This window comes from Labrus mixtus, chromosome 19, assembly GCF_963584025.1.
Source record: "Labrus mixtus chromosome 19, fLabMix1.1, whole genome shotgun sequence".
Lineage (NCBI taxonomy): Eukaryota > Metazoa > Chordata > Actinopteri > Labriformes > Labridae > Labrus > Labrus mixtus.
The window spans coordinates 8,172,142-8,185,674 of NC_083630.1; the positions used below are offsets into that span (position 1 = coordinate 8,172,142).

The window sequence follows — 13,533 nt, forward strand, 5'->3', positions numbered from 1 at the left end:
AGCGTTGCCTGTTACAGACTAAGGGGAGTTTCTTGACAGCCTAATGTGACAGAATTGTGAAAGAATAGGGAGGGCCCTTCAGTGTGGTGGTGGATGCCTTGTTTGGAGTGTGTGTGGTATAAAAGCATGGCTGAGGAGGCCTCTCAAGGTCAGTCTAATCAGACAGTGAGTGAGCGCAGGGCAGCCCGCATGGCTCCACGGTGCAAAGCCACAGACACAAACACGTCCAGGGCCACCTCATCTCCACCCCCCACTCCCCAACGTGACACGTCTCTAGAACGGAAAACAACAATCTGGCCTCGCACACAAACCCAGGGCGGAGCTTCCATCCACTCATTAAGTCACTGTGTTTTGGAAAGAAAAGGAGCCGTTTCCCATCAGAAGAACTCTCCTCCTCACTATGAGAAGATAGGAGGAAATGGATTCCAAAACAGCCCAATTTAAAATAGCTTTCTTTGTAAGGATTGAGTCTGTGTGGGCTTGTTTTTACCGGCATGTTGAATTTTAAAAAAAGGTAAAACGTCTCTCAGAAAAACGATAGGCGTAGAGAAACTCAATATGTTTATGTGAAAAACAGGCTTTAAATCATAAGGTTTTCCACATGCTCTTTAGAGAATAAACACTCCATCCCTCTGCCAGCCTCTTGAGAAGTGTGGAAAAGAGGTTTATTTTGCCAATCCCTTAAGAGCATAGGAGCTGTGCTTTAAGGAGGGAGGGGTGTCAACAAGCCCCTGCCACCCCTCATAGTGCTGAGGAGCAGAGGAGGGGAGTGGGCTGCAGCGATCTGCTGCTGCCCGAGTCCCGGAGATAAGCAAATTACATATGGAAAGCATGCAGACACACAGAGGCGTTAATCGTCACCCAGAGATCAAATCTAATCAATTAGAGGTGGCCAGCTGGCACTCGAGCGGAGGCATGACAGCGACAAATCCATCAATCAGGCTGCCCGTCTATTCATCCAGCGGCAGCTTCCATACAGAGTGTGTGCTTAAGAAGGGAGAGAGAAGAAGCTTGTTTGTGGAGGGAGAGTTTGGGTTGAGGAAGCGATCAAGAAACATGAAACGTTCACCTAATTTGATCCAAGTTAGTTTGGTTTATTTGCCACCAAGAATACTGTCATGTACGGGTGTATATTCTCCAAATACACAACTCTCCGACATTTAATAGTTTCAGAGTAAAAATTGGATTTGATTTTTTTATTTAAACATTTTTATTTTGCGTCAAAGGTTATGCATGAGACATACATTTAAATGCACAGTCTGTAAATTCAGCCGCCAGGGGGCTCTCAATCAAAACAATAACAAAAAGATAATGTTGAGGCTGGCGGGGAATCATGGGAGTTCTCTCTGCCCCCCCCCCCCCCAAACAAACTCCGACTAGACCGGAGTCAAGAAGATGTTTAGCCACGTTGTATCCAAGTGCATGAGGTTTTTATCACAGCAGCACATACAGCCAAAGTACGGAAGCTTTCAGTCGCAGCTCCTGCTTCCTTTTGCAGCGGTCTTTGCCGTAAAAAAAAGCATTTCCTGATGATTGTGTAAACTCCTTAGGGAAAGTGGATAATGGAGACATAACTTTAAGTTTTAGTTTAGAGTATGGGAGCAGGTGTGAAGTTCTCAGCCTCATTTCAATCTAAAATTAAGACAATTAAAAGTAATAACCAACTTTCCAAGGACTTCTTTTTTTGTTGCCATTTTATCGAAACAGGTATCGATATGGTTTGACTTCTTCGAGAATCAAGTTGAAGTTTAAAATTCTGGCATTGCAGGGGCACTGGTAGCCTAGTGGTTAGTGCGCGCTTGCCATGTACGGAGGCTATTGTCCTCCAAGCTGGCGGCCCGGGTTCAAATGCGGTCTGTGGCTCCTTTCCCGCATATCATTTCCCAATCATCTCTCGCCTATTTCTGACTCTTTCCACTGTCCTGTCTCTAAAAATAAAGGCATGAAAAGCCCCCCCAAAAAAACTTTTACACAAGTACTTGTATTTGTTGTTGTTTCTAAGAATGACTTCAGTTGACGTCACACTGACACTTGTCAGTGTTGAGTTGGGAGCATCGTCGTGTCAAGCAGAGATGGGGCTGCAGCTTTGCATCATGCCTGTCTGTTGTTTTGCTCCACTGTTCTTTCCCTCACTGTTTCTCCACATAGCCTTTCCGTTATGTTGGACTTTATAACTTGAAGTGTAGGTCGATACTTACAACTATAAAAATGCCCTATGCTGACTTTCTTGTTTGCCACTCTGTATTACAGAAAACAGGGGATCCTTTTCTTTTTCTTAAAAACATCAAGTATCAACTGACAAAATGTAATTTTCCTAACCCAAATATCTGCAAAATCTCATAAATCTAGTGTCAGTCAGTCATTATTCTCAGAAATCAATTTATAAAATACAGCATGTCACAAAATGATCCTCTTGTTTTCTATCTCTCATTCAACCCCAGTCTGTAGCCGAGCATTGACTTGAAGCAGTGGAAGTACACAGGAGTTGAAAGAATTGTTTTTTGCAGGGTCATTCATTTGCCTGGCAGCAGGCCGAACAGGACGTACTAAAACAACACCACAAAAGGCACAAAGAGCGAGGGAGTGCGGTTCCACCTGCCGCAGCGACCACAGGCTTCACCGGGAGGTTTCCCTCAATCCTGTCAGCTGTCTGTTTCTTATCCGCCCCCCCAGCATACTGTAGCCTGACACAAAACAGTGCAAAGAGCAGCCCATGCAAATGTAAATGGCCGAGAGTGAAATGTGTGTTTACTTTGGCCCGTGTGGTTTGACAAGCGTGAAATTAATTCAAAAAGGTTGGTGATGGCAGGCAGTAACACACAAAAACAACCCTTTTTCTCGCCTTGATGGGGGCTTTTGAGGTATGTCAAATCAACCTACAAACCATTTAGCCGTCTGTCTTGTGGGGCTCTGAAGTTGTAAACCGTGTTAGCATGCTTCCATTCTCACTTTCCCTTCCTTCACATGGCGCGCCACACATGGCATTCACACTCCCTCACAGAGCGGTCCCCACTGCGGGGCGACAGGGGGCAACAGACTGATCCTCGGCAGATATGACCTACTTTCTATTCAAGCCCGTCTCTCTTTGTTCGCTCCACGGTGGTGGAGGAGGCTGCTGCAGCCTGTGGAACAAAGAACCCAAGCAGCACTTGGAGCCTTCAAACAAGCTGACCCTGCCTAGATTCAGCCACCCCCAAAAAAAATGGCTCAGAAGAGCAGTGCAGCTCGGACTCCCACTGTCTGGAAATCTCCTCCTTTTCCTGCTTTGATCTGCCTCCGCTGCAGACGAGGGAGGATGCGTCCCAGTTCCTGGTGCCTTCCACTTACTCTCCTGTTCTCCTGGCACACAGGGATGAGACAGATACGATGGAGGTGGGAGAAGGCCGGAGTGATCAATGCTGGGGCTGCAGAGTCAGGGCGACGCAACATCAATACTACTATGCTTTGTTTTAAAGCCCACAACTGTTGCTGAGGTGATGCATGGCATCCACACTAAAACACAGGGAGACGTAAAGGCTCTACTTGTTTCCTTGTTTTAGGTTTAGTCAGAACCCTAATGCATGAATATTTTTGGGATGACAACACAAGGACATCAGCTTTGACTTGCAGCTGTTTACTCAAAATGATAAACTGACATGGTTTAATGTCTTTGTAGTCTATGCTTGCTGCTTTTGCAGAGTTCAATTCTGCATTTTATAAAGCTTCTACTGCCTACAAGGACGGGAGGGGAGCTATTACTCAAACCATTTCTGTGTCCAGCAGAGCTATCAGCCCTTTGACTGGGTCTGCAAAATATTTTTAAAAGTAATTAAAATAGTAGTGTGGATACAACTAGGGAACTTACTTGTGTTTTTGTTGGAAGGCAATCACTTTAGACAGACTCCTTTGAGATCATCTGCATCTAGGCAATCGTTTTTTGCTGTAATACCTAAACAAAAGTACTACAAGGACATCCGCAAGTTTAAAGAGCAAAAGTTGCAGCAGCACAAGAAAAGCACACAACCAATCAGTAGTGTTTGGCATTTGCTCGTATTAAATGTGGCTAATGGCTCTCAATTACAGAACCCTCTATTAAACAGTGAGCTGTGAACGTACCATTTAGTCTTTAATGACCCATTTACAGCAGCCGCCACCCAAAAAAACACACATCTGTACAATCCAGACAAATGACCCTCCTTGGGCAACAGCAGAAGATTTAATAAGCACCTGCAACTGTTGCTGCTTTCTTCGAATCTGGCAAATGAGGCACAAAATTGTTTGAGGTCGAGCGTTGTAGGGGCTGATGGATGAATGTGGCTCTGCAAGAGACGGGGAATGACGAACATGCAATCTCTGAACAGCCAATATCTCAGGATGTGATGGCGACGTGAGGCGGTTATCTGCAGCCAGCCCGGGAGAACAAAATGAGCACAGGGTGGGAAATAAACCGAAGACAGTGGAAGAAAGAGAATGAAAACGAGATTATGAAAAAGGACAGAACCAAGGCTTCTCATGGGAGTCAGTACTTTAAATTTCCTGTTTGCATGGCAGCAGAGACCGACCAAACGGAGCTATGGAGCCTATACTGACTTTGGTATTGTGAATGAGTTTTGCACATTTAAAAAACCTCATCAACACGTCAAAGATTCAAAACCTATGCCATTTCTCAAAAGAGTACAGTAGCATCTTACCTGCATTTGTTCTGTTGAGCTGCTGCTCAGCTCGTCCCCAGACTCGGAGTCGTTATGGAGCTTGTTAAGCCCCTCTCCCGGCGGCTCGCTCGGTGGGGACGTCTTATCACTGTCTGGACTTCTGTTGTGGTTGTCCCCCACTTTGAGCGGAGGGGAGTCCGCCCTTGTCCTTGGCAATGTGGAATTGTTAGCGTGGTGATGGTTATTGTTGTTGTGAAGAAGTACCAGTTCCGCCACCACCTTGCAGTGAAGGGGACTCCCCAGGTTCTGGTTAGAATCCTTAGACAGAGCTGGCGGAGTGACCCGATCAGAGGATGGAGACGGGGTGGAGGAAGGTGATGGCCGCCCGAAGCTGGACATCTCCGGCTGGGGTCTGTTGAGGTTCTCATTAGATGCTCGACAGATATCCAATACAGTAGGCTTTGCCCTCAAAGTGGGCTTCTGGGGGGGCATGAGGGCCCGACGCACCTCCCTGACATACTGCGCCGGCACGTAAAAAGCCTTTGTGCCCTCGTCCTTCCTCACCTGCCACCAATCCTCGTTGGTCTTCTTCACCAGCATGTACCACTCTCCCTGGCGGATGCTCACCATCTTGTCTTTGGCTTTGTACTCGTAGTCGTACTCCACCTCGATGTAGACCTGGCCCGGAGCAACGGGCAGCCCCTCTCTGTCAGCCATGGCTGCCGGAACAAGCGCTTGATCTCTGACCTCAGCTGCTCAGCAACCAGGGCCTGGAGGGCTCCTCATGTCTGACTGCAGGAACTGCTGACCTGCAGGAGAAAAGACACAGAAAGAATTCTTCAGTTAAATGTCACAAGGTACACTTTAAGACACAGGACCTTAGGCCAGTTCAAACTGCGACTTATCAATACAATCTTCATCGCTAGTTAGGGGATTGTGATTGTGAAATTAACATCAATAGCAATGATAAACTTAATACAGATAAATCTAACGGCCAATCTCAGAGCAGAAATAATGACGACAATCACTTTGCTGTTTTTGCTTGCTTTTGAGATACACAGTAGAGTACACGCCCACTTTACACTGCAGAGCCTTGTTTAAGCTGCCAGTGAGGAAAGTGAGTGTCATCTGTGAATAAGAAAAAGTAAAATGAGAGTTACCAAGGAGCATTAAAACAACAGTTAGAGTGAACTGGTATAACCTCCAAGAATTTTAAATTGTTCATTAAAAAAATGTTGAATACACGTCCGTTCTTTTTGAGAATAGTGATAGCTCTCCTACAGTTTTGAGGGACTGTTTTTTTAAACGTGAAATTGCTGTATTGAGGTTTTTTTTTACTCTTTGGTAAAAACTTTTGAATGAAGGAATCCAAAGACGCAGAGCTCTTAGAAACAAGCAGATATCATGTAAGCAGCAGCATGGCTTGTAGCCTCTTTATATATTATGTACTGTGTTAAAGAGCATTGAAGAGACACTTATTTTACCCCTACAACTGTGTTTGTCTTTTTTATCATAGTAGAAAAAATCCTTGAAAATTAGCAGGAGACAACTTTAGCACATGTTGGGGAACTTCATGCTAATCGTCAACTACTGTAACATCTGTTTTTTTTTTTTGCAAGACCCTCTGCAGCATTTAAAATGATACTTCATGTCATGAATATTGTTATTCATCAAACAGCCAGAAAACCACCCAAACATGCTCCATTTCATTGTAAAAACCTCACAGCTTGTCACAACCTGCCTTATTACTCACCATAACCACAAAGTGCTACCACTAGCTGCACACTCACACTATGACAGCGTGTTCTCCCAGAACGGACATACTCCGTCGGTGAGTGGAGTAAATAACACCGCAGGCCATCTCCTCTCTCTGATCATCCAAAACCACAACAGACAGTCTACACTGATTGCTCTGCTAACCGACACCACGGCTCAGGATATCCAGCCTGGTAACCCGACCGGCCTCTGCAGAGCTCAGGGTGATGACAACATGACCCCACACACTCATCCTGCATGCGATCCAGTGACTACAACAACTCCCCGGAGCTCATGTTCCCTCAGAGACTGCAGCCAAAAATAAAGTGCGATGTTTTAAATAGTCCCGCTCTGCACTTTGAAATGATCACACATTAATACAGTTACAAGACGCAGTCAGAAAAGGGGCTAGCATGTTGTTCTTAAGACTGTTTTTTTTTTCACTACATCAATGCTGCTACATAATGCTGCCAGTTCGAGGAAGTTTCTCATATGACAGTAGGATAGGATTTGTGGAGCATAACTCACCATACAATACGATATGATACACACAATATGTGGCCCGTGATAACTTTAATATCAGGATACAGCAATTGAAGAACATAAAATGCCCCTAAAAAGGTTAAGTGCAGGATTCATTAATTCACTAATAAGATGTCACTTTCAACTCTTATGCTTCATCTCTTTTCTCATTTTCACTGCTGTACAACATCATCCTGCGGCACACATGGTTAGCTCATCTCACATTTGTCATGATCGCCAGCGCCATTTTCAACATTTTATCAGACATAATTCTCGATTAGAAGTACCTATAATACGAGTGGTGAGCGACAGCGGTGAGAAATCATAACAACGGTTTATTTATCCGTGTTCTTCCTCTTTTGGTTTCCTCTTTTTGGAATGACGATCACAGACTATCGGCGCCTGCTGGAGAGTTATAGCCTCTCACGCATGTGAGTGAAGAACGTACATGGTGGTTGGCCGTCGGCTGTAGTCTTTGCGGTGCGTTCAAGTGCAACTTTTTGGCCAAGACAAAAGGCGACGTGAGGGGATACCACAGGCGGCCTTGGTCGCCACTAGTTCTTTGCCGCCTGCTTGGTGTGTCAGGGCCTTTACAGATGGCTGAGGTCACTCAGGCTTCTTCCATTACAGTCTATGTTAAAGACACAACTTTTCATAAATGAAACTTTTAAATATAGTACATTTTCATGGAGGCGTAAGCTGTCTATCACTCAATTCTACGACTTCATTCCATTTAACAAGGTTGAAACACCAAATAAATCAGAGAGATGTTTCACAACAACGTATTCTGATTCCCTTTAGCCGACAAAGGACATCCTGAGGGGCTGCTAGTTGAGCTGCCGTCACCGTCTCTAATTTTAGATTTGGATTATTTCTTCAAAACCTTTATTTTAACTCGAAAGACACTGAGGTTCCCCTCATATAGCCTACAGTGACGTTGATTATCTGAATCAGAAATACTTTATTAATCCCAAGGGGAAATTCGAATTGTGTTGGAGTTCACAAGGCATTTCGCAGTATAGCTTAAACAATCTGCGGAGGTCTCTTTCTTTCTAACACGAACAGATCCAGTGATTTAAAATAATACAGTGAGTATACAGGTAACACTGAATGTAGCATCTACACACACAAATATCAGCGTTTCTCTGGCTCTTTAGAGGGGCGTCAGGGGCTGCAAACAGAGCTGCTGCTAACCTTAGCTCAGCCTGTTTTTCTCTCTTCACATTCAGATTTTTTGATGGCAATTAGTAACCCTACATTTGAATTATGTAGTCAAAATCAACCAGAATCAAAAGGAGTGATGTTGACACCAAACAGAAAGAGTCTGTTCATGTCCAGCTTTTCAAGATAATAACTCTGCTGTGCCTGTCTGTTGTTGCTTTTATTTACGCTGTTAGTTCAAACTATAAAACCTTAAATAATGCCCAAAGTGTCAGTTAATGCAGTTACAACACACAGTCTGAAATCTTCTAAAAAACCTCACGGGGATGTTCCAGATATATCAAACACAGTCAGAGTGTGAGCCAGAGGACAGCTGGGACCTCTCCACTCCTGCACGGTTTGTTTTGGGATGAGGCATGTCATTGATCCGTCCGTCAGAGAGTCTCCCTGCATCGGTCAACCTAAATAAATAACGGGAGCGGTCCCACAGCAGAGGAGATGCTACAGAGCCGCCGCTCCCCTCATATCCAATTCTCCTTCTTCCCCCCTAAAATAGCAATCGCCTCGCTCTGACATCCTGGTAGCGCCGTCGCCAGAGGCAGGTGCTTTTAGTGAGGCATGAGAACACGAGGCTAAAAGGGGCCCGTCCTTATGTAAAGGAATATGTACACAGACTGTGACGCTCAGACCGACAGCTACGCACCCAGAATAGATTTACGGTGGTGAGAGCTGTCTGTGTCGGAGTGGAGGCCCATGAGAGATGGGGCGCATGATCATAATGAGCTGAAATAGTTTCTGTTTTCTCCATTTCAATACGATGATGCACACACACACGATTACATCACACAAGGGCTTTTAGTGTGTTTGTGTCTGACAGCAGCAGCCTAGTCCGTGCCTGTCCCAGTACAAGCTCCAGCCATGATGTCATCATGTCACACAGCCATATCCTATATGACTGTCTCTCGAGGAACACACACTTTCTTTGTACTTTTCTGTTGTGGATTTATCACAATCCTCATGTAACCCAACCTCTAACGCCACTCACACACTATCTACAGTTCGCACCATCAGCTGAGGTGCCAGAGATGTAGTCGGGCGTCTGTCAGAGCATCGAGTCATGCACATGATAAGGGCACTATCAGGGATGTTGCATGACAGGGATCGTCCCAACCTCCTCACACTGACTTTATAGTGTGTGTGTGTGTGTGTTTCATTAGTTAAACGATAAAGACTAGAAGATGAGAATGTCATGGTGTGAGTTTGTCCAAAGTTACCTTTATATGTGTCTTATTCATGGAGATATTAATCCTGAACATTAAAGCTCAAAACAATATGCCCACCATAACAACATCAATTTAAAGGGCCGATTTCTCAAGCCCAAACGATATAGAATATTTCAAACCTGCACTGATTTCAACAAAATGTTAGGCAAAGTCATTAAGCTTATCTTAATAGTTTGTGTTTGAATTAATTTGAACTTTTTGGTGGATCTAGCACCTATGTTGTACTGATACGACCATGCAAATAAAAAAAAAAAAATATATATATATGGCAATTTAAGCATATTTACAATATAATACATCGTCAGCCAATACTAGAGCGGACTAAACATCTGCCCAGCTGTGATGCTCTACTATATACTCTGCAGACAGTGTTAAGAGTAATAAATCTAGAGCACTTTTCACACATGCACTCCGCAGATTTCCTTGCATTTTCACACATGTACCTCGTAGCAGGAGATTTTCCCTGTCGAAAAGACGCCACAAAAAACACAGTATCGTGTTTACAACATATCCCGGATGGCAGTCGACACAAGAGAGTCTGACGCTACTTAGACAGTTTTAACCTTTCTACTTGTAACGGGACGTTTTCACATTATAAACAAAGAGTGGAAAAGAAAATCCAGACAAGCAGAAGAGTATAAAGCAGCTTCATTCGTTTTTAACCAACCTTCCACTCTGTCTACACACTTATCATGTGAAGATCTTGCAGTCCACTTCATAAGTAAAATAGATTTCATTAGATCAAATCTGTCCCACTATCAGCCTACAAATTTTAAAACTCAAGAATCCTTGTTTTTGAATGAGGAAACACTGGAGACATTTGTCTTGGTTGATGCTGAAACGCTTGGAAAGGTTATTTCTCAACTTAGACCAGTAACCTGCCTTTTAGATCCCATCCCAACATCATTTTTTTTTTTACTTTTATGGCTTTTTTAATTCCGAACTTCTTAACATTTTTAACTATTCTCTTCAGATGGGTGTTTTCCCCACTGCTTTTAAAACTGCCATAGTCAAACCTCTTCTGAAAAGAAATCATTTAGATGTAACTGTACAAGATAACTACAGACCAGTATCTAACCTGCCATTGTTAAGTAAAAGTTTTTAAGTTTTTAAGTAAAACTTGTTTTTAATCAGTTAAATGATTTTATGAACTCCAGAAGCACGTGTGAAATGTTTCAATCTGGGTTTAGAAAGAATCACAGCACAGAGACAGTGCTAGTTAAAATTGTGAATGACCTCAGGTCTAACATTGATAAAAAAAATTTAAAAAGCCCTCTGTTTTAGTTCTACTTGACCTGAGTGCAGCCTTTGATACGGTAGACCACACAATTCTTTTTAAACAGACTCCGTAACGTCGTTGGCATCTCTGGTACTGTTTTTAACTGGTTTGAATCATATCTCACTGAAAGAAAATTTTACGTAAGTATGGGTGAATGCCCATCTGGAGTTTATAAAATGAAATGTGGTGTTCCCCAGGGTTCAATTTTAGGTCCTACACTTTTTAACCTTTATATGTTACCACTAGGAAATGTCATCAGGAAGCACGGCATCAATTTTCATAGTTATGCTGATGACACACAGCTCTAGATTGCCGTGTCTCCTGATGACACAGGGCCAATTGATGCCCTTTATAAATGTATTTTAGATATTACATTATTACGTCAACTTTTTACAGCTCAACCAGGACAAAACTCAGGTTTTAGTTATTGGTACAGGAGTCCAGAGAGAGAAACTGAATGACAAACTCAAAGAACTGTCTTTTAATCCCTGTGAGCAGGTCAAAAACCTAGGTGTCATATTTGACGAAGACCTCAGCTTCCTACCTCATATCAGGGATGTTACAAAAAAGGCATTTTATCACCTCAAGAACATTGCCAGTGTCCGACAGTTTCTCTCTCAAGCCAATGCAGAGACACTTATTCATGCTTTTATCACCTGTAGAATTGATTACTGACTCTTTCTGGTCATCCCATATCAGTCAGGCCTGTATGATAAAAGTCAAACTTTGTCATTACCTGGCAGGGCAGAAAAAACATTAAAATAAGCCTAAATTAAAGCATTAAATGTGGAGTAACAGGAGGCATATCAAACCTCTGACTAACCTCAAAGCCCAGCTGGTTTGCAGGGCCCCACGACTAAGTCACCACCACAAAACTTACTGTTCACCATAAATTCAAACTGACTTTTCGGTCACAATACAGCAAAAATTTACAACTCCACTCCCCCCCGTCTCTCTTCAAACTGCTCCTGTGTCTTGGAGCGTTTTGGCCGAGGACCAGACTGAGTAAATTTCACTGGAACTGAATCCCAGTCACTGCATGGTGTCAGTGCAAAGTGAAGTCTCAGGGGGAGTGCGCTGGCCAACTTGTTGCTCTGTGCCCAAACGATGCTGCTGATTTTTTTAGAAACATGTTGGCACAGCAGCAGTGATTTAACAACTGGAGTCTGTGTAAAAGAACCAAAGCACCACTGTTCTTTGGCTGTTTAGGGGTTTGATCTTGGGTTTTCAAAGTGAGGCTACTGTGTGCAAAACTGTGTGTTTTTTCTATTGTATGTGCTCCTTTAATTGATAAAACAACTGACTCTAACCAATTAACTTCACCAGATTGGTCATCACACTGATCACGTGGATTTTGTTGCTTCTTTCCTGATTTGACAGCGCAGCAAATTTGACTTTATGGTATCTGTAAACAGATATCTAAATCTATACAAAGCCTTGTTCCCTGAGAAAAACTTTAATAATTTGATACTCTAAGATAAACGTGGATCATTTCAGATTTTTCAGGTGGAAAATTGTAAGATATCTGAACCCCTTGCAGGCAAAGCTCTTTGGTGCGCTGCTCCTGTTGTGTAACAGGAATATGAAGATATCCAGAGCCTTTTAAACATGCACTTTTATAAAAACATGACTAAAAAAACAGGGTTGCAGCTGCCTGAAAATCAAGGTATGCGCCAATCGGAGAGATCACGACCTGTGCTCCTGTCTGCATACATCTGCAGACCAGCCACATAGCAGCAAAACACCCTGAGACTAGAACTGCCTTTGTCCCTGTGCTTCATTCAAAACAGATGTGGCCAAGCAAGCAGCATCCACTCCAACATGTGCTGCTGCTGCTACTGCTGCTGCTTTATTTCACTCTATCTCTGCGAGGTATATGCTGCATGTGTGGATGTGCAGAGCATGAAAACAGTGTTCTTTTGTAATTATGCAGCCAATACAAGCAGCCTGGGACTATAAACTGTGGGCACATGAGCGGCCAAAGCATGCCTGGGGCGGGTGGTGGTGATGGGGGGGGGGGGGACATAGGTGGGGGGCAGGGTCCCTTCCAGTCCTCCACAGACTGCAGAAAAACAACACAAAGGAGTTTAATCCATGTGTATTCATGACAAAGGACTCTGAGTCGGTACCATCAAGAATTCCGAGGACTGAGGGAAGGGGCAGGGACGTGACTGCCGGAGAAAGCCCCCCCTTTGACGGGGACAAATAGCCAAACACACCGCGAGGAAATAAGCTCCACAAATCTGTAGGTGCGTGCCACACAAGCTGATGCTATCACATGGACTGTTAAATCACCAACACGTTAGCCTGTCTTAAAACAAAAACAAGGCTCGTGTTTATATTAAATTACCAGTTGGAGACATGTTTGTGACATTTTGCAGCTTCTCCGTGCCTGGACAAAAGCACTGCAGGTTCACAAACCCTCCGCTCTGCAACAGCGTGCATAGCAACAAAGTAACTCCCGACAGAAGCCAATCGCCTTGCGCTGACCAGGAGAGGAGAAAGCCTCGCACAAACATAAAAGATACTCACCTTGAAAAGCTCCAGCGCTGCCTCTCTGTGCTCCGTTTGAAACGTGAAGGTAGTTAGCACGAACTTTTCCCACCTATTTTACTGTCTGCAGCTCCAACTGAGTCCGCAGCAGACCTCCAGTCAGTCGGTCTGTTCGCAATCCCCCGCCTCTCTGTGGGCTGTCATGCTACTTTCTGGAACCTACGGCACATCCGGTCTAAAATTTCGAAGTAAAACTTTATATAAAAAAAACAGGCTTATTTTTTTGTTATTTTGACTGTTTACATTTTTTTAAAGCTAGATGTATTTTCTTCAAGTGCCCTTTTTATTTTTACATTAGCCTATTTTATTTTTTAACTTAACACATCATTTCGAATCGATATTTTATTTA

General features: G+C 43.6%; 1 protein-coding gene across 6 annotated transcripts in view; it reads right to left on the minus strand.

Annotated features, from left to right (window-relative positions):
• The window catches only part of arhgap12b (Rho GTPase activating protein 12b), a 69,485-nt gene extending 56,165 nt beyond the window's left edge, over positions 1–13,320 (minus strand). For all 6 annotated transcript variants that reach the window (XM_061064639.1, XM_061064636.1, XM_061064638.1 and 3 more), the window contains exons 1-2: positions 13,164–13,320; positions 4,671–5,440 (exon numbers count right to left, since the gene is read on the minus strand). In XM_061064639.1, coding sequence (XP_060920622.1) covers positions 4,671–5,348 — 678 coding nt within the window. In that variant the 5' untranslated portion in view covers positions 5,349–5,440; positions 13,164–13,320. The remainder of the gene's footprint in view (positions 1–4,670; positions 5,441–13,163) is intronic.
• Between the last annotated feature and the right edge of the window lie 213 nt (positions 13,321–13,533).